At 41.8% G+C, this 24,473-nt stretch overlaps 2 protein-coding genes across 19 annotated transcripts in view; both read left to right on the top strand.

Annotated features, from left to right (window-relative positions):
• The window catches only part of EP400 (E1A binding protein p400), a 47,543-nt gene extending 32,204 nt beyond the window's left edge, over positions 1 to 15,339 (top strand). For 7 of the 18 annotated variants that reach the window (XM_061466101.1, XM_061466103.1, XM_061466110.1 and 4 more), the window contains 19 exons: positions 30 to 74; positions 177 to 330; positions 760 to 1,001; positions 1,573 to 1,746; positions 1,988 to 2,035; positions 3,062 to 3,198; positions 3,748 to 3,804; positions 3,929 to 4,007; positions 4,584 to 4,784; positions 5,775 to 5,820; positions 5,902 to 6,011; positions 6,627 to 6,831; positions 7,338 to 7,501; positions 7,921 to 8,127; positions 8,435 to 8,630; positions 9,247 to 9,377; positions 10,094 to 10,261; positions 10,966 to 11,043; positions 12,868 to 15,339. In XM_061466101.1, coding sequence (XP_061322085.1) covers positions 30 to 74; positions 177 to 330; positions 760 to 1,001; positions 1,573 to 1,746; positions 1,988 to 2,035; positions 3,062 to 3,198; positions 3,748 to 3,804; positions 3,929 to 4,007; positions 4,584 to 4,784; positions 5,775 to 5,820; positions 5,902 to 6,011; positions 6,627 to 6,831; positions 7,338 to 7,501; positions 7,921 to 8,127; positions 8,435 to 8,630; positions 9,247 to 9,377; positions 10,094 to 10,261; positions 10,966 to 11,043; positions 12,868 to 13,140 — 2,715 coding nt within the window. In that variant the 3' untranslated portion in view covers positions 13,141 to 15,339. Of the gene's footprint in view, positions 1 to 29; positions 75 to 176; positions 331 to 759; positions 1,002 to 1,572; positions 1,747 to 1,987; positions 2,036 to 3,061; positions 3,199 to 3,747; positions 3,805 to 3,928; positions 4,008 to 4,554; positions 4,785 to 5,774; positions 5,821 to 5,901; positions 6,012 to 6,626; positions 6,832 to 7,337; positions 7,502 to 7,920; positions 8,128 to 8,434; positions 8,631 to 9,246; positions 9,378 to 10,093; positions 10,262 to 10,965; positions 11,044 to 12,867 lie in introns of those variants that run through there. The other 11 variants (XM_061466117.1, XM_061466116.1, XM_061466115.1 and 8 more) reach the window with 9 other exon arrangements.
• Positions 15,340 to 15,422: 83 nt separating this feature from the next.
• Positions 15,423 to 24,055, top strand: NOC4L (nucleolar complex associated 4 homolog). The gene is made up of 15 exons (XM_061466100.1): positions 15,423 to 15,585; positions 15,706 to 15,829; positions 15,921 to 16,027; positions 16,258 to 16,365; positions 16,869 to 17,018; positions 17,592 to 17,691; positions 17,985 to 18,019; positions 18,146 to 18,196; positions 18,726 to 18,837; positions 19,501 to 19,561; positions 20,084 to 20,194; positions 21,471 to 21,634; positions 22,050 to 22,132; positions 23,044 to 23,157; positions 23,464 to 24,055. Exons 1-15 carry the CDS (start codon positions 15,490 to 15,492, stop codon positions 23,578 to 23,580), a joined length of 1,533 nt encoding a protein of 510 aa, XP_061322084.1. The 5' UTR covers positions 15,423 to 15,489; the 3' UTR covers positions 23,581 to 24,055.
• Positions 24,056 to 24,473: the final 418 nt, after the last annotated feature.

The following is a 24,473-nucleotide window of genomic DNA, read 5'->3' as shown; positions in this document are numbered from 1 at the left end:
TTGAATTGTGTTCTCTTTTTGCTGTGTAGGAATATGTCTATGAAGGTCCAGATGGACAAACTGAAATAATGCCAGTAAGTAGAAGTAACACCAGGCAGCCTGAACAGGCTTCTTGATTTTTGAAACATATAATGGTCAGTGTTAATATAGCAGTAACTACTAATTTTATTCTGTAGCTTTGGACTCCTCCCACTCCACCTCAGGATGACAATGATATCTACATAGATTCTGTTATGTGCCTGATGTATGATACTACCCCTATTCCAGAATCAAAGTTGCCTCCAGTGTATGTCAGGAAGGAACGTAAACGACACAAAACAGATCCATCTGGTAAGGCCTTGTTCAAAACTGTTCTGAGATTTATTGCTGAAAGCTTAAAAAAACATCAGGGGATTTTTCGTATCTCCTCTATGTTTGGACCAGAAAAGATCAAATTCACAGGTTTGAAGAGGTGAAAATTCTTGTCTCACCATGGTCTTGAAACAGTAAAATCACTGAAAATCCCAGTTATTGCAATGTGTGTCTTTCTATTTAGAAGTGTAAGTGTTCTTAAAAGGACAAGTTTAGAGCACAAGCATTCTATTATGTGAGTTAGGGCCTTACTGTATAGCAGGCTTGTTTAGTTAGTGACTGTATGCTTTTCAAAGGCAGTGGGGAATGCTCTACACATATAGGAGCATTTTGCAGCTGTAAGTAGCAGAGGAATCAAAAGAATGGTGGTAACTATTTACCGAGAATGTTGGGGGGGTTTTGTTTTAGCTGCAGGTAGGAAGAAAAAGCAACGTCACGGAGAGACGGTTATTCCACCTCGTTCCCTTTTCGATCGAGCTACTCCAGGAATGTTGAAAATGCGCCGAGAGGGCAAAGAGCAAAAGAAAAACATCTTGTTGAAACAACAAACACAGTTTGCAAAGCCTTTGCCAACTCTTGTCAAACCAGCTGCTGAGGCTGGACAGGATAATCCCGAGTGGTTGATTAGTGAAGACTGGGCACTTTTGCAGGTCAGATGATACCTGCACTTTCTGCTGTTATTATTTATGTATTTTTGCTTCTGGTTTCGGAAATGGCTCTTTCTGCACTTTATTTCTCCAAGATTATTTCTAATTCTTAATGGCTAGTTTGGCATTTTGCTGGCATAACTCATAACACATTGCCCAGCCTTTGTGTTCCTGTAAGGATAAATTAAAGGTTAAACTGTATGATTAGCCAAAATGTATGATTAAGTCTTATTTTTATTGTAAAGACCACTTACTATTATGTTTAAGATTAGTTGTGCTGGCTGGACATTGAATAATGCAGCTAAGAGTCTTCCCACCCTTGGGGAGAGAGCAGCACTTGAGTGGCAGCTCTCTTTTCGTCTTCTAGCAATCTCCAAGTGTTTTCTTGCATGTCAGTCTGCATAATAGCATTTTATGCTTATTTATTCTCTGTGAACATAGGTGAACCCACAGCCTGAGCCCTAAGCTGTCTGTATCATTGTAGTAATGGTGTGTGGACACATGCAGATAAGGGTAGGTTTGGAAGACTGAAATGATTTGTCATCTGAAGCTTTTGTACCTTTATCTGTTGTAGGCAGTGAAGCAGCTGCTGGAGCTTCCTTTAAATCTTGCTGTTGTATCGCCAGCACACACTCCCAATTGGGACCTTGTTAGTGATGTTGTTAACTCCTGCAGCAGAGTCTATCGCTCACCAAAACAATGCCGAAACAGATACGAAAATGTCATTATCCCAAGGGAAGAAGGAAAGGTGAGTTTACATAGAATGATGCGTCTTTTTTTACTTTAAGTTTGTAGTTTTTTTTCCTTATCTCCATAAACACATGTTTTTTTGTTAAATGTTTCAACAGTGTAAATAAATAACTTTTAAAATATTATAAAATTATCCTCATCAGGATTTCCACTTATTTTATGTGATTTCTTTGAAAAGAAAAAGCACCTGAACAAAATCTTCCACAAAAGATCATCTAACTTTCCTTCTTATTTTACAGCTAATGTACGAAGCTAATCCTAAAAAGAAGACAAAAAGTATTTATAAGGTGTGCATTGGTATTCTTTCCAAATCAAATCTAGACACTGTGGTATTTAGCAGCAATGGAGGTGGGCAGATAATTCATATGAGATCCATGTTGAGTGTTACTTGAGTTCTGAAACATCAATTAAAATGCCAAATGTATTTTTCCTTTCTTTGTTGATACAGTGGATTGACACCAGCCTTCAGCTTTTGGATTTGATAGATAAATTTTAAACCATGCAAGAAGTTTGTGATTTCACTTAAACTGTAGTGGGTATTTTTCCACCTAACAACCACCATGTAACTTACCCTGATTATTATGATTGTACCTAAGATCTGTAAGAATGTACTTCATGCTAGAGTCTAAGTGGATTACAAATGACAAATTACAAAAGTGAATTTAATGCTCGAAGCACCTTTTAGTAACTGAGGGTGATAGTATGCTACAGAAACAGAAATAAATTCCATGGTTGTAAACAACTTCTTCCAAACCATACAGCAATTTAGTGGCAGAACTGGGTAAAGAACCCAGAACTTCTGACTGTAGTCCCACTCTCTGGCTAATAAGCAGGTTTGTCCCTGACTGGCAGTTTCTACTTAGGAGAAGTCAAACGTTAGAATGGCATGGTGTGTTGGATGTTAACATAGCTTTGTTGGGAGAGCAGTGCAGTGATGGTTTTATTATATTATGTGTGCGCTATGTGTAACTATAAACTAATGGGCTCTTGGTTTGGGTACTGAATTAAACTTGCAAGATCTAAACTAAAGCAAAGATTCTTTTTCAAATTAGAGTTTGCCATTTTATATGTCCCCAAGTGCTGATGCCAGTGTGACCGTGAGAACTGCTCCTTATTTTGCTCCTTCTTTATATATTTCCCATAGAGTTTTGTGTAACAGTAAGTTATCAGTGACACGAGGCAGAAACCAGTCTGTGATAGATATGTTGGAGTACGTTTTTAAATAACCTACAAGCGCACCATGTGTTTATACGTAGACAAAAAGCCATGTGGGTGTGTTTGCAATTGAAAGCTGGTGTCTTTTCATTTTTTAGACTAAAAACAGTCGCCCACTTCGTACCAATCAGATCTATGCTCAAGATGAGGGTGCAACCCACACGCAACTATATACTAATCATTTTGAGATGATGAAAATGATTGCAGGGAAAAGAAGCCCACCTATCAAACCTCTGTAAGTTTAACTGGGGTCATTCAATCCCAATCACCCTGTCACCACAGATCTCCTGGAATCTGTTATGAATTGCTTTCACAGCTGAGAGTTATTTTGCATTCTGTTTCAAACTGCCAGTTTGTTTCTTTGGTCATGATCTCTTTCCTTGCATTCTGGCCTTGTGTTATTGAAACATCTTCATATTTCATGTGTTTGGGTTAGCTTTTACTCACTGCATGAATTTGTTTTGTGGATTAAAAGCAGAAGAGCACTCAGTTTTCAATCTTATGTTATAAACTACACTTTCCATTTGCCTGAACTATACATACTTTATGTCCATGCTGATGACTACTACATTGTTTTGTATGTATATACCTGCAGTAACTTCTGTATTTGTTTACTGTTTACTCTGAGTCTTCCTTAAAATGTCCATCTATATACAGGCTCCAGAACTGGTGGGAATATCATGAAAACTTCATCACAACTGCAGTGTCATCTATTAAAACATGAAGTTAAATATTGATTTTAAGTTTCTTCTGTGCCCAGTAATACAGTTTTGCTCTATTGCAGACTTGGCATGAATCCTTTCCAGAAGAATCCAAAGCATGCATCAGTACTTGCAGAAAGGTGGGCACTCTATGTCTTAAAGGAGTTAGGAATTGCATAGAAGTGCTTTTTTTCTTTTCTGTTCTTTTAACTTTCAGTTACTTACTTTTAACAATTATGTGCTTTTTCTTATCATTGTTTCTAGTGGAATCAACTACGACAAGCCACTTCCTCCAATTCAAGTTGCATCCCTCCGAGCAGAACGTATTGCGAAAGAGAAAAAGGTATGGTCTCAGCTGTACATATGACTGCTAAAAAATTAACAGAGGAAGTATGAGAAAAGCTGCCTCCTGAGAGAGCCTTGGTAGTACAGCAGATGTTATGAGCAGCTGCACATTGTTGATGTACTAGGATTTAGATATCCAAGGTCCAATGTGGGACCTTTCCTTGGGCCTGTATGTCACGCCCATACTCGTATAGAAGCATTCTTTAGGGAAATATATTACAAACATAAAAATCTTGGTTTATTCTTGACCATTCTGTAGCCTCCTTTCTTACATTATTCAGAAAGAGATATTTGTTCTTGCTTATTGATAGTAAATTGCTTGTTGTGCTATGCATTAAGCCGTATAACCACAAATAACAGCTTGTAGTTTGAAACTGGTTAGGTCAGGTAACTGGGAGCTGGCGAGTTACAATGAAGACAGATTTGTATGCTGTCTCTGCACACATAATACATACTTTGAATTAAAGGGGTTTTGTTTGTTTTTTTTTTGGTTTTTTTTTTTTTTTTAATAATACACCCTGATTGTTACATGCTCTGTTTTGAAGACTATGAAGCTCACACTTTGATTTCCTAGGCTTTGGCTGAACAGCAGAGGGCACAACAGCAGACAGGTCCACAGCCTCAGCAGCAGCAAGCTGGCCAGCAGCAAGCTCAGCAACCAGCTGTACAGCAAGCACAAGCCCAACCTCAGCCACAGGCTCAGGCACAGGTAGTTCAGCAGCCACAGGCAGTAGTGCAGACTGCAGTAACTACTGTGGCCAACACAGCAGTATTGGTAAGAAAGGGAGGGCTTTGTGCCTTTGATGTAGTAACTTCAGTTCTTCTGTGTGTATCATATTGTGTGTTTTATTTTCTCTGGAAAGTGAGAATTTTAGATCAGTATAGTGAGATAAAAGCTATTTCCTTCCTTCTTTTGTATTTCCTGAGAATCCTGGGATTCTTCTTTGTTGCTTATTTATTAAGACTGTTCATACCATTATAGCAATAGCTCTTGGCATTCTGAGGTGGAAAAGTATAACATCCTTTGCAAAGATTTTTTGCCTTTTTCAGTTTAGACTTTAACTTAATCAGGTACATTTCCACAGTCAGTAAACAGTGTTTACGCAGAGAAGGGAATGTGGCTGTAAGAGCTACACTGTTAGTAGCTTAAACCCCAAAGCTTTATTAACCTTGGCAAAGCAAGTGGAATGTTGCATCCTACAGGACCTACCATGGTTGTGTTATTGCAAACTGTGCAAAGTTTTCATGGCTTCCTTAAATCTAGAGTCTGTTTTAATGAATCTGATGACAGGTCTGAGGCTTTTGCTTTTAGAGCCGCTCCAGTTTGCATACTAATGTGTGCTAGCAGTAGTGGTTTTATTTTGCTTATTGAAGGCCTTTTACAGAAAGATGCAGAGAATGGGTTCTGACCCATAAGTATTGCTCGATATTTAATGCTCAGTGACGTTCATGTGCGAGTGGTTGTCTGTGAAATGCTAGAGTAAGATATTGCTCCCTTCTCCTGCTAATCAAATGACCAGTATTTACCAAACATTTGCTCATTAGAGTGGCAGAATCCTTACATATATACATCAGTTGTTGATATGTTGAGTGAATGAGCAACTGCAGAAGTATCTGTGCATTTTATTGCATATTTTGTTACTTCTGGAATATAGCCTTGTGTTAAACAGCAAAGTTTAAGAGATATAAACAGCAAAGATAAGAGCTATATTCTGTGTTCTTTTATTGTTTTTCTGATCTTTTACCTCAATCGTCTTCTAAATAGGCTGGCACAATCAAAACAGCAGTTACGGGGACAAGTATACAGACTGGTAAGAAGACTTTATAATTGGGCATTGGAGATTCAGATTTTCACTTTTAGAATCTCACATTTAATCCTCGCTTGCTTTCAGCTACAGTGAGTGGAAATGTCATAGTGAACACAGTTGCTGGAGTCCCTGCTGCTACCTTTCAGCCCATCAATAAACGTCTGGCTTCACCTGTTATACCTGGAACACTGACTGTGAGTAGATCACATCACGAGTTGTGTCCTTGGATTGACCTTTGGCTGCACGTTTTATCAGTGTATCTGTTTCCTTCTTTAGCTTTCCATGTTATCAGAAACTCTGCTTCTTGCTAATTTCATGTGCATCGTACTTCTCTATCAAACCCCTCTCCTTTACCAAAATATCAGAACACATGGAGCAGTTGATCAGAAAAATGTGCCTAATAGATATTACTGTTAAAAATAGTTTGTAGATGAGTGCTGTCATAGGCAATGTATTATGTTGCTATCATTTACAGCTTGTAACTATTTTGTGCTTTGTTAATTATGATCTTTATTATTATTGTGTTGGTTTAAGACTATGGGAGATAAAGCAAAATAAGTGAAGGACAGTGAAATCAATCTTCTGTAATGTCATTGAGGGTTTGGTGATCAGCCTGGTTTAACTAGATGCTGATTGGAACATATCCAAACAGATAGATGTGTTAGAAAGATTTGGATCTGCTTTGCCCTTGCAATACTTTTGCATTTTTCATGTTTGTTTCTAAAACTGTACACTCCACTTCCAGAAGGTTCCATAGCTTTATATGAGGTTTGGAAACTCTGAGAAATAATGCCTCTATTCTTTTTCAGACTTCGGGAGGCACTGCAACTGCACAAGTGGTCCATACCCAGCAGCGAACTGCGGCGGCACCTGCTGCTTCCACAGAACTGGTGACCATTGCATCTACCCAGGGAGTCCGTGCAGTGACATCAGTGACAGCATCAGCAGTAGTAACTACAAACTTAACACCCGTGCAGACCCAGACAAGATCTTTGGTGACTCAAGTTACACCAGGTAATAATCGTGTGTTCAGGGGTTATCTAAAGGGTCCCAGAACTTCTGCAGGTTGCTTGACCACTGTAGCCTCACAGTATTGAAAGTCTGGGTTCATTGGAAGCACAATTAATCAGTGGTGTGATTTTTAACTTGCTTTATTGTTGGTGCTCAGATTACACTTCTCTCCAGTATTTCTGGATAAAGTGTTGAAGTAGAGAGCAGCTTGGCCTCTAGGCATTAGAATTAAAAAAAGATTATTAATAATCTAGCAGTAAGATATTAGAGTTGACTGTCAGGACTAAAAATCATTATGAAGAAAGAAGCATACATTTTATTTACTCTGTCTTTACATAATGTTTATGCTAATGTGTTGTTATTTGTAGTTATGTGTTATTTGTAGTTAGTCAGCAAACTGTGCTGGAACAAAAATAGGCATTTAACAGCTTGATTTTTTTAAGTGAGATCAATGAATTAAACTGAATGTTGAAAGTCTTCAGAGCATTTTGTGTTTTATTTATTCACAGCTACACCAACAGTCCAGCTGTCTGGCAAAACAATCACCCCTGCTCACTTCCAGCTTCTGAGGCAACAGCAGCAGCAGGCTGCTCAGGTGCAGGTCCCACAGATCCAGGCTCAGGCACAAGCCCAGTCTCCAGCTCAAATAAAAACTGTAGGGAAATTGTCACAGGTGAGGAAATGCTTCTGAAGTAAGGTGGCATGTTGTTACTCTCATTGTTATTGTAAGCATCATTAGCAGTGTGTGTTGTATATCCTGCTTTCTTGGACTAGAGTGAAATGCAGCTCTCTCTTGAATTCAATCCTACTAAAATTTCATGAAAGCAGTTTTGTCTGATACTACTGCAGTAGGTCAGGATGTAAAGCACTCACTGTCACTCACTAGCGACCCCTTGCATAAAGGAGTTGCATTCTTAGCTCTTTAATCTTCATAAAGTCTGGCATAAAATGTTTCTTTAAAGCTCCAGATTCATCTCCATTTTTTTTTCTAGTAGTCATGTAAAAGGTTGGAAATTATCATAAAATTATAGAATAGTTTGGAATTTCACAGGTCATCCAGTCCAGCCTGATGGAACTGTTTGATTTTTACAGGAGCAGCTGATCAAGCTGCAGAAGCAGAAACTGCAGCTTCCCCAGCAGCAGGCAGCGCAGCAGGCACAGCAAGGGGCACAACAGCAAACAGCGCAAGTGCAAGTACAGCAGCAACAGCAAGCTCAGCAGCTCACTGCAGTTACAGCACCTCGTCCTGGTGCAGTTCTCACAGGCACTACTGTGACAAACCTGCAAGTTGCTCGTCTTGTAAGTTGTCTTTTAACTTTGTGAAAACAGCTTTAAACACCTTATTCTTTTTGTGGGTTTAAATGAACTGGATACTGGTCATCCATGCATACAAGTGCCCTTTGCTTTAATTAGGTAGTACAAAAGATACAACTGGAAGATAGATAGCTTTAAATTGCACTTACCTATCAATACCATCTCTGAATTGTATTACTGTAAAGGAGCAATTATATTTAGAAACATTTACAACTATCACTTTATAATGATCTGTTATATACAGCAAATATTTTTTGCGCCAGTACAATAATCTTCATTCCTTACTGCTTAGACTCGTGTTCCTGCTTCCCAGCTTCAAGCACAAGGACAGATCCAGGCCCAAACTCCACAAGCAGCACAGGTTGCTTTGGCAAAGCCTCCAGTGGTGTCTGTTCCAGCTGCTGTTGTGTCGTCTGCAGGAGTCACTACGCTCCCTGTTACTGTTGCAGGCATTAGTGTTGCCATTGGGCAGCCACAGAAAGCAGCAGGTATGTCAACAGGCTTGCTAAAACATAGTGAAGTTTTACAACCTACTTTTATAAAGATAGCGTATTTTAAATAATGTCTTCTGTGGGACACCCATGCTTTTTAAAAGCTGAAGTGATAGAGGTTGCATTCCTGTTTGTTTCAAAAACAAGGTAAGAGAATTACACTTACTCTATCTAATCTGGAGGTCAGCACCATTCTTTAGCCAGATGTGGTGGGGTTTTGTTTGTTTGGTTTTCAGTCTGTGCATGAGAGTAGGTGAGCAGGTTTAGTTTTACAAATAAAGACATAGTAATTTCATAATTTCTTTTAAATTCAAAATGGACATAAGGAGACTTGTGTTTTGTAACAGCCTCCTGTAGTAAGGGCAGAATTTTTCTTGTAGGAAGATCATTGTTTTAACACAGTTAACTTACTCATGCCCTTAGAATGTTTCTTTTCCTCTGCTGTCAAAATCATATGTCTTATTCCCATTAAAATCAGTGGGCTGTTAGTGCTCAGAGCTATGCAGATGTATAAGTCTATAAAAAGCACAGTGTGTGCTTGCAAGCTGTGATTACTGGGACAAAGCAATAAAATGAAGACTCTTACAGTTCTAATTATTCTTGTAATTTTCAGGAGGCCAGACGGTAGTTGCACAGCCACTGCATGTCCAGCAGCTTCTAAAACTCAAGCATCATCAAGCAGCACAGCAGCAGAAAGCTATCCAGCCTCAGGTTGCTCAGGGTCAGGCTACTGTGCAGCAAAAGGTACTGGCTGTTTGCTCTCCTGTTGAGTTACGCTTTTGTGGTTATAAAGCTCCAGCTCTGAATTATGAGGACACTCTTAGAGAGTCAGTCAGGATTTCTAGGGTGAATCTTAAGTGTGTATAGAGAGAACAGTTTCTCATGTGCCTTGTCAGGTGCTCAATATTTTTTTCAATAAGGTGGCTGTTCGGTGTCATTTCTCAGGCCCCAAATTGGATTTTCTTTCTTAAGTGACAAACATTCTCATTAGTCGTTTCCAACATAGCCAAATGTGGAAACTCCCTAAAGATTTTCACTGTTTACAATATAATTTGTGCAAAATACACTTTTCTTTCCTGAAATGTCATGTTCTCATGGGCTTTGCTGTCAGGCAGCCACCGGTGTTTTTTGGAGCCACATTATCATATGAAGTGTGCATGTGTGTGCAAGAGAGAACCTTTTCAGTAGATAGAATCATAAAGTGGTTTGGGCTAGAAGAGACCTTAAAGATCATCTAGTTCCGACTGCCCTGCCACAGGCAGGGAATAAATACTTACAGTGATTCAGAATATTTGTATAAGTGCATGAAAACTTTTGACTACTGTTCATTTTGCTATTACTAATCCTGGAAGGATTTTGTTTCAATAATTAAATAGAATTAATCCTATTAGCTACCTACCTATTCTTTAAAATACATGGGTATTTTGTAGTCATTGATGCTTTTTTTTTCTCTTCTGCAGATAAATGCTCAACAGGTTACAGTCCAAACCCAACAGCAGACTTCACAGCAACAGAAAGTAACTTATACTACACAGCCTGCCATTAAAACACAGTTCTTAACGACTCCAATTTCCCAAACCCAGAAACCAGGTGGGACCCAGCAAGTCCAGGCCCAAATTCAGGTACAGGTAACACAGGTTTACACCTTTAAACTCTGCTGTGACTGGAGGATTGTAAAGATGAGAGGTGAGGTAGCATTTTAGCACTCACTCTTATTCTAGTCACAGATTTGTTTAAATGGACTTTATAATAAAATTCACTGGTGCTGAATATGTGGCTTTATAGCGGATTAGAGGAACTGTCTGAGCTGTAAGTTTGCCTTTCCTCGTTGAAATAATCAAATTGAGTCACTCCTTTTTATTAAGCAAGGGATTCCATACTTGTATGTACTAAGGAAGATTTCTGGTGCTGCCTCCCAGCCTTATCTCTGGCAGCCAAGAGTAGGCGACACTTATTTTCTTTTCTGTATAACTGGATCAGTCCATGGAAAAAGAAGGAGGTTAGGAACTGGGAGCTTTACTCTTTCAAAAGTATATCTAAGATAATGAGGTCCATTAGAATTTACGTGCTTCCTTCAATTTTATATATAGTTAGGAGGAAACAAGTACGTTGCAGTTAAAATTGAAAAGTACTTTTCCTCTGCTAGCTAAGTTCTTCAATACACTGATCTAAAAAGCTATACAAAAGTTCAGTATCACTGCGAATGCCAAGCTGCAACTTACTGTGAGCAGGATCTTGGAAAGGTTTTCACCTGGTAGCAGTATAAGTAGAATGTTTTGCTGCTATTAGCAAGTTTTTATTTTGACCAAATCTTTATTCCATGGCACTACAGGTTGCAAAACTTCCACAAGTGGTCCAACAGCAGGCTACTGTTGCCAACATTCAACAGATGGTTTCAGTTTCCCAGCAGGTAGGTTTTGTGCTTGTCAAATTTAGCACTAGAAACATCATCCTAGTGAAAGCTCATTTGTTTCGAATGTGTGTATTTTCATCTTATGTGTGGCATAGGTGGTATTTTGGAAGGATATAGCAAGTGGCTTCTATAAAAATGAATCGTGTGAATACTGAGTCAGCTGCTGTATAGTCGTAGTCTAGACCTTGGGTAGATGGAGCAATGTTTGTTCATCGTAGATAAGTGGAAAAACATTTTAAAAGGTATTTTGTAGCACTGAAAGAATTTATAATAATTGGTTTCTTGTGATGTGTAGTCAAGATAGCAAATAACTGAACTGATGAGTGCTGTCTGAGTTTGCTCAGCTGAGTTTGTTCTGGAAGAGTTAGAACAAATTGAGGGTTACACGTTGTTTTGTTCCAGTTCACAAAGCTGTGCCAAGTGCCTTGTAAAAGTTTCAGAATGGTTTGGTATCTGTTCTAAGTGTTGTATGGACAAGAGGAGGTCATACGATTTGGTTACCCTCCCCTAACTACCAGGCTGTTTATTTAACAGTTTAGAACAATGTCATTCAGACCATTAGCAACAGGCACAACTTATGCAGTTGATTGGAAGGAATGATTTAGCTTTGGATGGTGGATGAAGTTACTGCCTTTGGTGCACAAAAATCTGAACCAGTCAGCTCTTGATCTGTCACAATTTATAGTGCAGTGTTTTAGTGCAGAATAAAATCTGCACTTTTTATCTCCAAACGATGATGAAGAGGTGTAAGCTGACTGATAGCCACTGCAAATGTGAATGTTCAAGGGCAAGGTAGACAGCAGGGCGTAGAAACCTCATCACTCAGCACAAGTTGAGTTGTCCTGTGCAGTCAGCAGGAGCTCCTAGATAATTTTTCAAGGGACATTAAAAGCTAGATTTCCAGAAGTCACTGGTGTTGGCATAATTCCAGGACTGTTGAAATCCATGGTAAAAAGACAAATAACCACCTCCCCTCCCACACAAGTCAGCGATGTCACTGGCAGTAGGATCAGGCCATGCCAAGTATGTTTAAAACTTCAGTCTCTATGTGTATGTGGCATTCTTTTTACCTCCATTTTTAGTGCTTCCCAGAGGATTCCTCTTGGATTGATCAAGAGCTGACTTTCCCCTAGAGAAGCCCTTGGAGCTTCATTTGGTTTCTGCCTCTAAAAAAGACAGTTGAACCTGCTCAGTTTTAATTACCTTGTCACCTGAAAAAAAGAGAGGATGAATTTTCTTCTCCCTTGCTCTGGGTAGAGATATGAAAATTAGATTTCTGGATAGAGTTCAAACTGTTCTACCCTAAATTGGCAATAGAGACTGGCAGCTGTAGTCTGAAAGGGGAATGTCAGAGACTGATAGGAAGCTTCGGCGGCTGTATTTATTGTCACAATATGGGAGCAGAGTCAGCATTTTAATCTCTTTGATCCTCTGTTCTTTTCCCTGTTCCTTCACTTCTGCTTCTGCAGTACAAGAATTTTCCAGTTTATCCAGTGGGATTTCTATACCTTTCATCTATCTTATGTAAAGGATCTGGGGGAATGTCCTTTGATTTGCACTGCAGAGATCTAAGTTAAGGCATCTCAGCTCTTAGTTCTGAATTATAAGGTACTAGAAGATGTGACAGAATGGTGTTTCTCAGTGAAACCACAGCCTGTGTTCCCAGAATCCCTCCCAGCTTTCTTGCTTTGACCAAGGTGTTTGTCAGTCAAGAGAGCAAATGCCTATGTAAGAAAGATGCCTTCTGTCGAGCAGAAATGTAATGAATGCTCAGTTTAATGCGAAACTATTCTGTCATTGCTTTGTCATCCTCATGTCTAGGTACAGGCTCAACCCCAAACTGTGACACTTTCTCAGACGACAGCAGGTCAACAGCAAGTTCAGGTGATTCCTGCCACAACTGCTACTGCTCAGGTCGTCCAGCAGAAACTCATACAACAGCAAGTCGTGACAACAGCATCTCCCCAGATTCAGGCTCCGGGTGTACAGAATCCAGCCCAGACACCAGCAACATCTGAAGCCCAGAATCAGCAAGCAAAAGTACAAATGAGGACGCCTACTGTCAGATTAAAGGCACCTACTAAACCAAGTTGAACTAATGGTTAAAATGCAATAACAGGGAAACCCAGCGTTTCTTAGTTGCTAAGCCAAGTGAGAAGCTACTCCAAACACCCAAATGAAGACAAACCACCTCTATTTTTTTTTTAGCAGAAGTGTTTTTTGCTGGTGAACATTTAAACATGGAAACTCTCATATAACTTCAGTGTATTAGCAACTGTTTAGCACTCAAAATCTGTACAAGCTGCATTCTGCCAGTGTTCTCTGTGTTCATTCAGACCAGATAAAGCAAACATTAGTTACATTTAAAACCTGCCCAGCTTCACAAAAGTAACATAGTAATATGCCATACATATCAGTAAAATTCATCTGCCCGTGGGAATATGCAGTTCTTTGCTGTAGTTCAGATGTGTGCTGAATATCCACGGTGAAGCCATTCGAAGAACCAGGTGTGGCTATTACAGCAAAGTATTTTCCATCTCTATAAAAGCTGCGTGTTGTTCTTGCTTGAGGTAAATACCTCTGGAAGATCTTAACATATTTGAAGTGCTCCCTGCAAAGTTTAGCCAATAAATGTGAAAACCTGTAAGTATATGTAATTAAAAAAGGAAAGAAAAGTTTCATTCTCCATTTTTGTAAGTCTTTTAAAAATGTTTGTTAGTAGTTTTGTGTACAGTTTACTGAATCACCCAACCTGTGCCCTCATTCTCATATTTCACTTTAAGGTAATGGATATTTTAGGCATGAACTGAGTAAATACTGTGTTGATAGTAGATGTGTATTAAAGTGTAGCCCTTTCTTTTTTCGGTGGAAGATGTTTGGTGGATACAGCTCAACTATTGATCCATAGCTGTTCCTCATGGGAATTCCATCACGAAAAATCTCCAACTGATAAAATTTAATCTCTCAGTTTCATTCTGCTTTTGCAACATGTTTAAATGTTCAGTACTTTCTACTCGGCTTTCAGCTCGGGGAGGGGTGGGGGGCTAGGGGAAGGGAGAATAGTGAAATGAAATCTAAGACTTACTTCTTCAACTGTGTAAAGAATAAGATCTAACTTTTGTACTATTCTTTTACTAAAGCTAATGATGAATGTATCTTCAGGTGGGTATTTTGGATGTGAATAGAGCGTGGCCTCTTCCTCCAAATCAGTTTGCCTTATTGTTATGATGAAAAAAAAAAAAAACCTTTGCAAAAAGCTGCATAGAACTGTGGGGGTTTTCTGTTCTTTTCTTGCATAAAATGAAAAGCAGACTCTGCAAGCACTGAGTGAGGAATCAAAAAGTTCTTGGTGGCTTGAATGGATTCGTTTTGCTTTGGCCATAAAGGTGCATGACGTGTCAAATCCAGACAGAATTCTCACATTCCTTCTCTGAGATGGTTTTCAGATTATTTTTCCATTCTGTGATCTTTTTACTCTTAGGAGGGGAGCCTGTTTAAAGGCAAGGAAAGCATATCTCTTGTTCCTACCCTTTGTATGTACGCACCTATTTGGTACCCAGCAGCCCAAATGACTTAAACAAGAAAGAATACCCATTAGTAGGATAGGGACAGCCCATTCTGTTAAGATCACGAACGTGAACACCGGGTCAGGCAGCCTTCCCGATTTATCTGTGTGTTAATTTTATACCTCTTTTCTCCTGCAGCCTCTTGGACCCTCAGCTCTGAAATTACAGGGGCAGTGTTGGGTTTTTTAAGCTGTTTGTGCATGTGGCAGCATTCCCTCAGCCCTCTTTGGGGTTTGTGCCATTACCTAAATGTCGTTTCTAGCCGCAAAGCTGGTGTTGTTGGCGGTGGAATAGTTGGAAATGCGAAGCAGATGCAGTGGTAGCGGATGACTGACACTGTGTGTACGGTATCGTGATGCTCATCCAAAAATACTGCTTAGTTAGCCCCAGTTTACTTTTAAATGTTTAGCTGTTAACTATGTGCTTGGGTGGGGGGGACACACTTCCAACAGTGGGAAAGCTGTTGGCTGCACTGTTGTGCTGATCTGATTTGGTGTCTCGAGAGGCGACTGTTTCTTGTTTAGGTCAGTTCATGAAGATAAAAATCACCTTTTTTACTTTGTTTCTTTCTCCTTTTTTTTTTTCCTTTCGATGTGTGTTTCTCCCAGGAGCGCGTTAGGAAGTCAACGTGTAAATAGCTGATGAACATTTGTACTTGATGCAGTAGGATTATAAGGAATAGCGATGTATCCTACCTGAAGGTGTAATAAAGTGTACATTTTTATAACGCCACCGTGCTCTGCCTTCTGTAAGCGGGGGGGATCGGGCGGCTCTCGGCAGCCCTGCGCTGCCGGGCTCGGTGCAGCGGCGGCTGCGGCACCGGCCCCGCCTTTGGGCGGAGCGGCCGTGGCTCCTGCTCCGCCCTTCCGCCGGCAGCATGGCGCGGTCGGCGGCGCTCGCCGCCTGTGTGGAGGCCGTGCTGGGCAGCCGCAGCAATGCCAACCGCGTCTTCGAGCTCCTGGAGCTGCTGGCGGTGCGGGCCGGGGAGCGGGGAGGGAGCGGGCCGGGGCCGGGCGGGCTGTGGGGCGGCGCTGAGGGGTGAGGGCCGCGGCTCGCCTCTCGCCGGCCTCCCCTCATGGACGCGGTCTTACAGGGCCAGGAGGAGGAGGAGGACATCCTGTGCGCCGGCAGGGCCTGCAGCCGGCTCTTCGGGGCCTTGCTGGAGCGCAGGGAGCTGTTCGTAGGCCCGCTGCCCGCCGAGGAGGCCTCTCTGGCCGGTGAGTGGGGAACATCCCCGGGCGTGGGTCGCGCCTGGCTGGGTCTCGCCCCGCCGCTCCGAGCTTTCAGGGTTGTGTGTTTCACCCTTAGATAACTACAGCGCTGAGGACAAGTACAAGATCTGGATGAGGCACCGCTACAAGGAGTGTGTGGATTGCTTGGCGGAGCTCATGGGGCACGAGGCCTTCCAGGTGAAGGTAAGGTCTGAGCCTGCTGCCGAGTTCACACGGGGGTCCCTTGCGGTGCAGAAGCATTTATCGCTCTGATATCTCAACGTGAAGGGCCAGCGGTGCTGTGGGATGTTGCTGGTGCTCTGGCTCACCCCTGCTCACCAGGCTTGCGGTGTTCTGAGCGAGGAGCGTACTTCATTCTCTCTCCTTTGGTCTCTCTCCCAGAGTTGAGGTGGGTTTTTGTCTTGTTTTTAAAGGAATTGTCGCTGTGCACCCTTATGAAGTTTGTTGAGTTGGAGGCACGATACCCACTGATTAGAGTAGAGTGGAAAGGGAGTTTAACTTTTCCTCGTGACCTTCTTAAGGTAAGCTGCAGAACTGAGTTCCTCTTGTCAGTTACGCGATGGCACACAACCTCACATGCTCACCTTCTCCAGTACTAAAACATCAACCTAGGAGGGTCTCAGTGCCAAGGGAAGGTGGTGGTCTGGAAGAGCACTGAGAGCTTCTGTCCCTGGTAAGGTGCCAGGTGTGAGCTGGATTCCTGAGTGTTTATGAAGTACCAGTGCTGGAGTCGCTTTCTGGAACTCATGGCGGCACTCACAAGGACAGGGACATGAGAGGGAAGGTGCTGACCCTGGTTCAGCTGCTGTGTCATTTCTAAATGACGTTGTCTTTGATGGAAGGGGCCCCTTGTGGGTGTTGGGAGGGCCTGTCAGAGTGGCTTATGAATGTTGCCCTGGGGAAAGCAGCACACAACCAAGCCGTCTGCCTTTCAGAAGGACAGGAGGGTGCCTCAGCCAACTCAGCTCTCCGGCTACTCCAATAGAGTCTGACTTGTTGCTTTCCTTTACCATCCTTTTGTTAGGTAGTTGTTGATGGCTTGCTGCCCTTAAACGAGGATGCTTCACTGCTCATCTCTCGCTTTCAAGAATACATGGAGTATGATGACATTCGGTACTTTGTCATAAGGGCAGTCACTGAGAGTATTGGACAAGTCATGCAGAAGACAAAAGAGGTAACGTGTTCTTGTTGAGGTGGGTCTGGATAAACTGCTCTGAAACAGTGTGTCGTGTGCATGAAGCAGGGAGCGACTAGTGGTATATGGAAAGGTTTGGAAGCAAGAGGAATGAGTGTGCCTACTCAAAGGCATTGGGTTTTAATTATTTTTTATGACTCTTCAGTCTCAAATTGGCAGTAGTTCAAGACACATTGTTCCTGCAGATCCTTCTGGTTTTACTCAAGTCTCTGCAGCTCAGGTGGCACACACAGAATTTTTAAGTCTGTTCTCTCTTTGGTGCAGAAGAAGAGTCTGTTTTCTTTAATTGTATCCACCAATTGTGTTAAACCAGAAGCAGAGTTTCTGTCTCTTTAGTTCAGAGATAGGTTTTGTGTTGTGCAAAAAGATAATGCTCCAGGACAAGGCAGCAATAGAGAATACACCAGTATGTAGTTCAGCCATCAGCATTTTTCCTTTCCTTTTGCTTTCCTAGGTACATACAGTGCTTAGGAGGTAGCAAGATGCTGGCTTCAGTATTGCCCTATTTATTGTGGAAGTTGCTTCATGTTTAATTATATGCTTTTTTCTCAGAGGCCGCTGCCATTTTACCAGCAGAATGTCTTTTCACTCATTTCACCCATTAACATGCCGAGCAAAGAGAGTGACATGGTCAAATTTCTGGTGAAGCAAGGTTAGTAAAATCCCTGTGATGGAAAAGAAAATCAGGTTTAACATTTATATTGTGTAAAGACTTATATTATTGTTTGGTTACGGAAAACATCTGCTGCTGTGATCAGAGTGATTCTAAACAGTGTTACAAAATTCACATTCTTCAGTCTGCAGTGGGGTTTCTCATAGACTTCTGTCAAGACAAGGTCTTCAGCCTAAATTTTTAGGGTATCGAAGGACTAAGTAAAAAATGGTCATCTTAGTATTTTTAAACATCTATGTCAAGTTCAGCATCTCTTTCCCCTTTCTTCTTAGACAACTGGGAGGAATTGAAAGTGTCAAAGCTGCAGGTAGGTGTTCATTTGGTGCTTCAGAGTTGAAATTTTATCTACCTAAAGTAGAGCTTTACCTACACCAGTGTTTGGTGTAGCTTTACCTTACACCATTTAACTCACTGTTTGCAATTCTGTTTTCAGGCACACAAGCAGGCCTTTGAAAAAATGTGGCTGAGTTTCTTGAAGCACAAGGTGAGTGTTCCTTCTGCCACTGATCTGTACCACTCTTCTGTCACTAATCTTTAGAGGCTGTCGTTGCATGGAGCTCCTGGTAGGACCCCACTATTTCAGTGTTGGATGAGAACAGCGCAGTCACCACTTCTGCTGGGTTGTTCTGCCTAGAAACATGACCTCATGTATGATCTGTTTCTTCTCCTTACTCTTGGCATCTTTTTTTCCACCTTAAACGAATCTAACCCAAGGAGTGACCTGCAGCAGTAACAGTCTCTTTTCACATGTTGAAGGCTACCAAGCTTTATTGCTGGTGACTTTCACATCTGAGCTGTGATGACACTTTTAGTTGTGAGCACTTGCTGCTTTCAATGAACTTGATGGTCATGTATCACTTGTAAGCTCTCATATTTGGGAGCTGTTGCTGAAAGCTATATTGTCCTGGCACATTCCCTTTTGTTTGTGTGTTATCTTTTTGAACCAGGGGTTGCTGTTGCTCTCAGAGTTCTCTCACAGTGATTATTTGACTGTATTGTGTCATCCTTCACAGCTACCCGCTGGCCTCTACAAAAAAGTTCTTGTTATCCTGCATGACTCCATCCTGCCTTACATGAATGAGCCCACTCTCATGATAGATTTCTTAACACTGGCATATGGCATAGGTGAGTGAAAACAGGCTGTTTATCCTTTGTGATACATACCTGCAATGTACCAAGTACGTATGAACTTGGAAGGTCTGCTAGATGCAGCGCCATGGCACAGATGATGAAACATGTATTTTTGGCTGGGATGAAGCTAAGGAACAAGGGTGAACTCCACTCTTACTAAAAATGAGATAGTTTTTACCTCTGTTTGTCAGTGTTGATGCTCCTTGTGTGTAAGGAAAATAGTATTTGAAGGCTTGGGAAGAGTAGAATACTGGAGTGATCTCAAATAGAGTTCAGCCAGCACTGCCGATACCTGGGTTGCATCGGGACACAGGATGCACAGATTCCTACAGGGATATCCTAAGACCTTTGCCTGCCAGTGTGGCTTTATTGAAAGATTAGAGCATCATGTTTTTGTGTCTCTCTACTTCAGAGTCCTACAGTTTAATCTTTGTAAGAAACATGTGACCCTCTGGAAGGTTTTAGATTAAATTGTGTCACCTTACAGCCATCATGATTTCAGGTTTCTCTGATTCTCTATTCTCTGATTTCAGGTACTCTTACTTTTGTGGTCCTTCTGTGGAGGTTTTATAATAGAAACAAGTTGAAGATGATCAGTTTTGGGGTTTGGTTTTGATTTAATTTTTATTGCGTTGATACCTGCCTGCTTTCTTACAGGTGGAGCAATCAGTCTTTTAGCCTTAAATGGATTATTTATTCTGATTCATCAACATAATCTGTAAGTAAAATGAGCATATTGTTTAAAGGAACATGGGGGTTTGCATTTATATCTTTATGTAAAGGAATGGAAATGGATTCTCCACAGCTGCAGGCCTTAAATTCCCCCATGAGAGAGCCAAACTCTGCACCAGAGGCTCAGCTGTTTGGATGCTAGCTCTTTTGGTAGTCTGACTTTATTTGCAGCTGAGCCTAAATATGCTCTTCTCCAGACTGTGGCTGCTCAGCACTTGAAAATCGATTTCCATTGATCTGATTACATAGTGAAGCAATAGTCTTTAGTGTGCCTTTCACTGGATCGTGTACCATTTGCAGTCAGTGGACATAGCTTCACATCCTGAAAATGGCTGGGCGCTGCTAGAGCCATAAATTCTCCTTATAGCTTGTTTTCAAGTGGTGGCTGTAGAGAGGAGACTAAGAAAGCTAAACAGAGCACAGCAGTGGTCTGTAGTGAAAGCACAGGAACATTTAGACACAGTGTAGTCCCACCACTAACGGATGTCTTTTTCCTGTTTTATAACAGGGAATATCCTGACTTTTACAAAAAGCTGTACAGCCTTTTAGACCCTTCTGTATATCATGTGAAGTACCGAGCCCGCTTCTTCCATTTGCTTGATCTGTTTTTGTCTTCTTCGTAAGTAGCATCTTTATATTCACGTATTTTCCTCCTGCTTTTCTGTTACTCTTGAACAGTCCCCCACGTCTGGATATTACGTGTTCAGTGTGCCTACTGGATTAGATTCATTTTTACTGAGAAAACTGAATCTAAGGGTGTTATTGTAGTGGTGTGTAATTTTTCATATGCTGTTTCTGAAGATTTGCCATACAACATCTAGTTTCAGGAAGTGAAAATGCAGTTAGTGATCTGAGTTTGATCTATGAACGATTATGGATGTATTTTGATCTGTATTCCATTTGGCTGAAGGTGGTGATTTTTGTGTCAGTCTTTATGAATATGGAAAAGTAACATTCACAGGCTTTTTATAGGTGATAAAGCTGTTGATAAATTGATGACCTTTTGCAGACATCTAACATTGAAATATGAAGTGTTTGACAGTCTGTCTTGATCCTGTCAAATCATCGTACATAGGGAAGAAACAAGATAAGCAGCTGGTCATATAGTTGCCATCATATGTTAGAAAATAAACCAAGAGTAACGCTTTACAGTTCAGCACTGAGCATTTAATATCAGGCTGCTTGTATCCATAGTGTACCTTGGAGAGAGTAACAAGGTCTGACAGATGGTGTCCTATGGGGTGGCTCTGCTGAGCCTTGCAAGTATAACAAGCCCTAGGGCTGAAGGCTGAGCGGCTGAAAATTGTCATTTTTCATCCTGGTTCTTCTGACCTGAAAAAAGTGCCTGGATGAGCTGATTGCTGTTAGAAATTTGCATTTTTACCATTAGAAAAAAACCCTTATCCTGCACATTTACATTATAGCAGCCTAATGTTCCCATTAACAGCTGCAGTCCTTGCTTTAGTCCTGGAAGTATTATGTAAATTTACCATCATGGCCTGTGTATTAATTAAACCCCAAAAATGACATGAGAAGAAGTGCTTGCCTGGCCAAATGTATAAACCCAGAAGTTTATAAAAGGACTGAATAAAGACTGCCATGTGAATGACCATGTACCAGAGCTGTGCTTGACAAGTGCCTGGAGCGGTGCCATGCATCTGGATTGAATTGATTTGAGATTATTCATGCACTGAATGGAAATGCTCACAAATTTCTTCCAGAGAGTGCACAAGAGCCTATATTGCTGCTTGAAATCAGGATTCCAATAGCTTCTCTTTACTCCATAGCCAAAAAATCCTGAAGAGCCCCACAGATCTTTACGCTGACCTGCTGTTTGGATTGGTGAGGCTCACTTGATAGGACTTTTACAAGCTGGTTTCTTCTGTCTCCAACAGTCACCTGCCAGCGTACCTGGTGGCAGCATTTATAAAGCGCCTCTCCCGGCTGGCCCTCACTGCTCCTCCTGAGGCTCTGCTCATGGTCGTTCCCTTCATCTGTAACCTCTTTCGGAGGCACCCCTCATGCAAAGTGCTAGTACACAGGCCTAATGGGCCAGAAGGTAAGGGGAAAGGTGGGCAGAGAGTTCTGTGTTCTGCCTTGAGGCAATGTAAAGAGCAGGATTCCTGTGAAGGAGGAGGTGATATCCCAGTTCTGAGGTTCAGAGGATCATTCTGTGCCTTGAGTTTGTGAGAAGCCAGCAGGCTGCTCCTGCCAGTTCTGTAACGGTGAAGACCTACCTGCATTGCTCCTCTGACCTTGGGCCTCACAGTTGGTTCCCCTGCTGTTGTGATTCCCTGGGTGAAGGCTGCTTTGAGCCTGACACACTGACCCAGGCTGCTTCCAAGTGCTAAAGGACTGGCGGAGCTGTACCAGGCACTGAGCTTGTCTTGTTCTGCGGCATTGCTCTGGGTCTCTTTGTTCCCCTTTGGTGCTACACACATCACACAGGAGGTATTTGCTCTCTATTTCCTTAGATATTTCAGAAGATCCATATATTATGGAGGAGGAGGAGCCATCCAAAAGCAGGGCTTTAGAAAGCTCTCTCTGGGAGATTAAGGTATGTCAGTTAAAAAGGAACTTCTGCATCTGGTATGGGTTTCCTCCAACTTTGCTGCTTCTTTGACACATGTTAGCAGTCCCACTTACACGAACCTGCTGAGGTATGTCCTGCAAATGCGATGAGCTTCTGGATGATCCTTTACTCTGCACCCTTTTCTGTCCTAGCATAAGAGGCAAAGGATTTCATGTACATGTCAGTTAGGGGCTTGTGAGCACACAGCTGACTCTGAAGCTAAAAAGTGTGCAGTTAACAGCTGAAACAGACTAAATAGCTGAAAACCTATGAGGCTTTTTATTTGCTGTGGAGGGAGAGAGGAACTTGCTGAGCACTGATGGAAATTAATTGGGTACAGCTAGGTCATCCTGTAGAAATGGGTTTAAAAATGCTAGAGAAGATTGTAAAGTTCACCTTTCACCTGGATCATTTGTAGGATAGCGCATGAAGGTTGAAGTTGGTTAAATTACTCCTGACGGTTCTAAAACCCTAATGCCAGGATTATCACTTTCATTTAAATGCTACAAGGGTTTTGTGTAAGGGGCTGAAACAGCAGCAAGAATGTTGTGCAGGAGCCAGGAAGTCCAGAGAGCTGGAGCTTGGCTGCAAGATCAGGGCAATAGGAGGTAGCAGAGTTGGGTTATACATTGTAGGCATGACCTGTGGAAGAGTCCCATCTCTCTTGAGCTGGATTTGAATGGGATGAGAGGGGCCTTTGATGTGAGTGAAAGATGGCTGAAATCAGGATTTCTTGAAGCCCTGTGGTAGCACAGTACAGCAGACTTGCTCCTGCCAGAATTTGATGTTCCCTGAAGATCAGACCACCAAAGGGGCAGATGCCTTTGTGGGAATCCAGATGGATGTGTGTTACCCTCTGTTTATGGGACCATCTCCTGTTTGTCTTGCTTTTGCAGACTCTACAAAGCCATTATCACCCAGAGGTGGCCAAGGCAGCTGCTATCCTGAACCAGTCTCTGTCTGAAATAGAGGATGACATATCAGGACTCCTGGAGCTCTCAGCTTATGAGGTAGTGTTGCTGTGCCTTTGTGAATGATTGGAACCAGAGGAAAGGAGTCTGGCTCCTGAATGCAATAGCTGTGTCCTGTTCATCAGCCTTGCTGCTGGGGAGGGAGCTAGACTGACTTTTAGTTACTTGGAGCCAGGGACAAACAGGAAAACTGTGGAGCACGAGCAGCAGTGGTGACAGGGATGGCTTTTATATAAAAGGTTTTTTTTACTAGATCTTCTAAGAGGTTAGAGTGAGCAGTGGTATCAGCCAGGGTGAAGAGCTTGTACTGAGTTTTGCCAATAGCTTCTGTTTTTTTATTTGTAGCTTTTTGATAAAGAAGTAAAGAAGAAGGTGACTGATGTGCCCCTGGAGTTTGAGCAAGTGCGAGGCTTGTTTGGGAAGAAAAATGATGTTTTTGCAGAGCACTTTTCTTTGGATTGATGTGATCTCCTGCAAACACATCTGCACAACCGACTGATCTTAGGGACGTGCACAGAGCTCACACTGTGCTCAGCAATTCTGCCTTTGAAGTATCTCCATGTGAGGAGAGCTGGACTGCTTGAGAAAGGTGCAGCCACCTTCAGCGACCTTTGCCACTACCCATGGGTGGACTTCCCTTTGTTTCTCATGCTCGTGTACTGCCACCCGATACTTGGATTTTCCTCAGAGCAAGGTTTTCTGGACCTGTTCATTGCTGGGATTCGAGAGCTGCTGGTGCTGGCTGTGGTCAGTAACTGCACCATCAGCCCATCTTGCTGCCATTCGATGGGACTGAGGGTACTTGTGGCCTCTGACTGCTCCTTGTACTTTTCAGATGTGTTATTTTTATACTAGAGCTGACAACCTGTTTGTAGCAAGAGACTTCAACAAACAGCTGTAAACACCTGGTGATATCCTAATTGTATTTTTTATATACACTTTATATACTATAGATACATTTTTTTATATACACTTTAGAACCCATGTATTCAGAGGGATATTTAGTTTCCTATGTACTCGTCTGAGCACTCCCATGTGTGAGGCACTGAAAGCTCTGGTTTGTCAAAAACAACTCATGGATGATGATCAATGATTCCAGCTATGAAGTGTTGCTGATGTTCTTTCATCTACATCCATCTCCTGCTGTAAGGTTGCTTAATTCAAAATGCTCATGGGCTTTGGGAATCCTGGTGCCTCCTGTAGCAGGGAGGCCAAGTGACATGCACTGGGGTGTGTGTCTAATCCTAGATTTTTGCTTCTGATTGATAAGCAGCTTGCTGTAGTTTCACCTGCAGCCTGTAAGTGTTGTAGGAGCTCTGGCCAGTGTGTATCCAGGTGCTAATGGAGTTTTAACT

The sequence above is a fragment of the Pezoporus flaviventris genome, unplaced genomic scaffold, assembly GCF_033815535.1.
Source record: "Pezoporus flaviventris isolate CSIRO_AGI_PZ_B2104156 unplaced genomic scaffold, CSIRO_AGI_Pfla_v1 ptg000041l, whole genome shotgun sequence".
Classification (NCBI taxonomy): Eukaryota; Metazoa; Chordata; class Aves; order Psittaciformes; family Psittacidae; genus Pezoporus; species Pezoporus flaviventris.
Note: the sequence above shows the minus strand (reverse complement) of the source record. Positions and strands in the feature narration are given on the sequence as shown.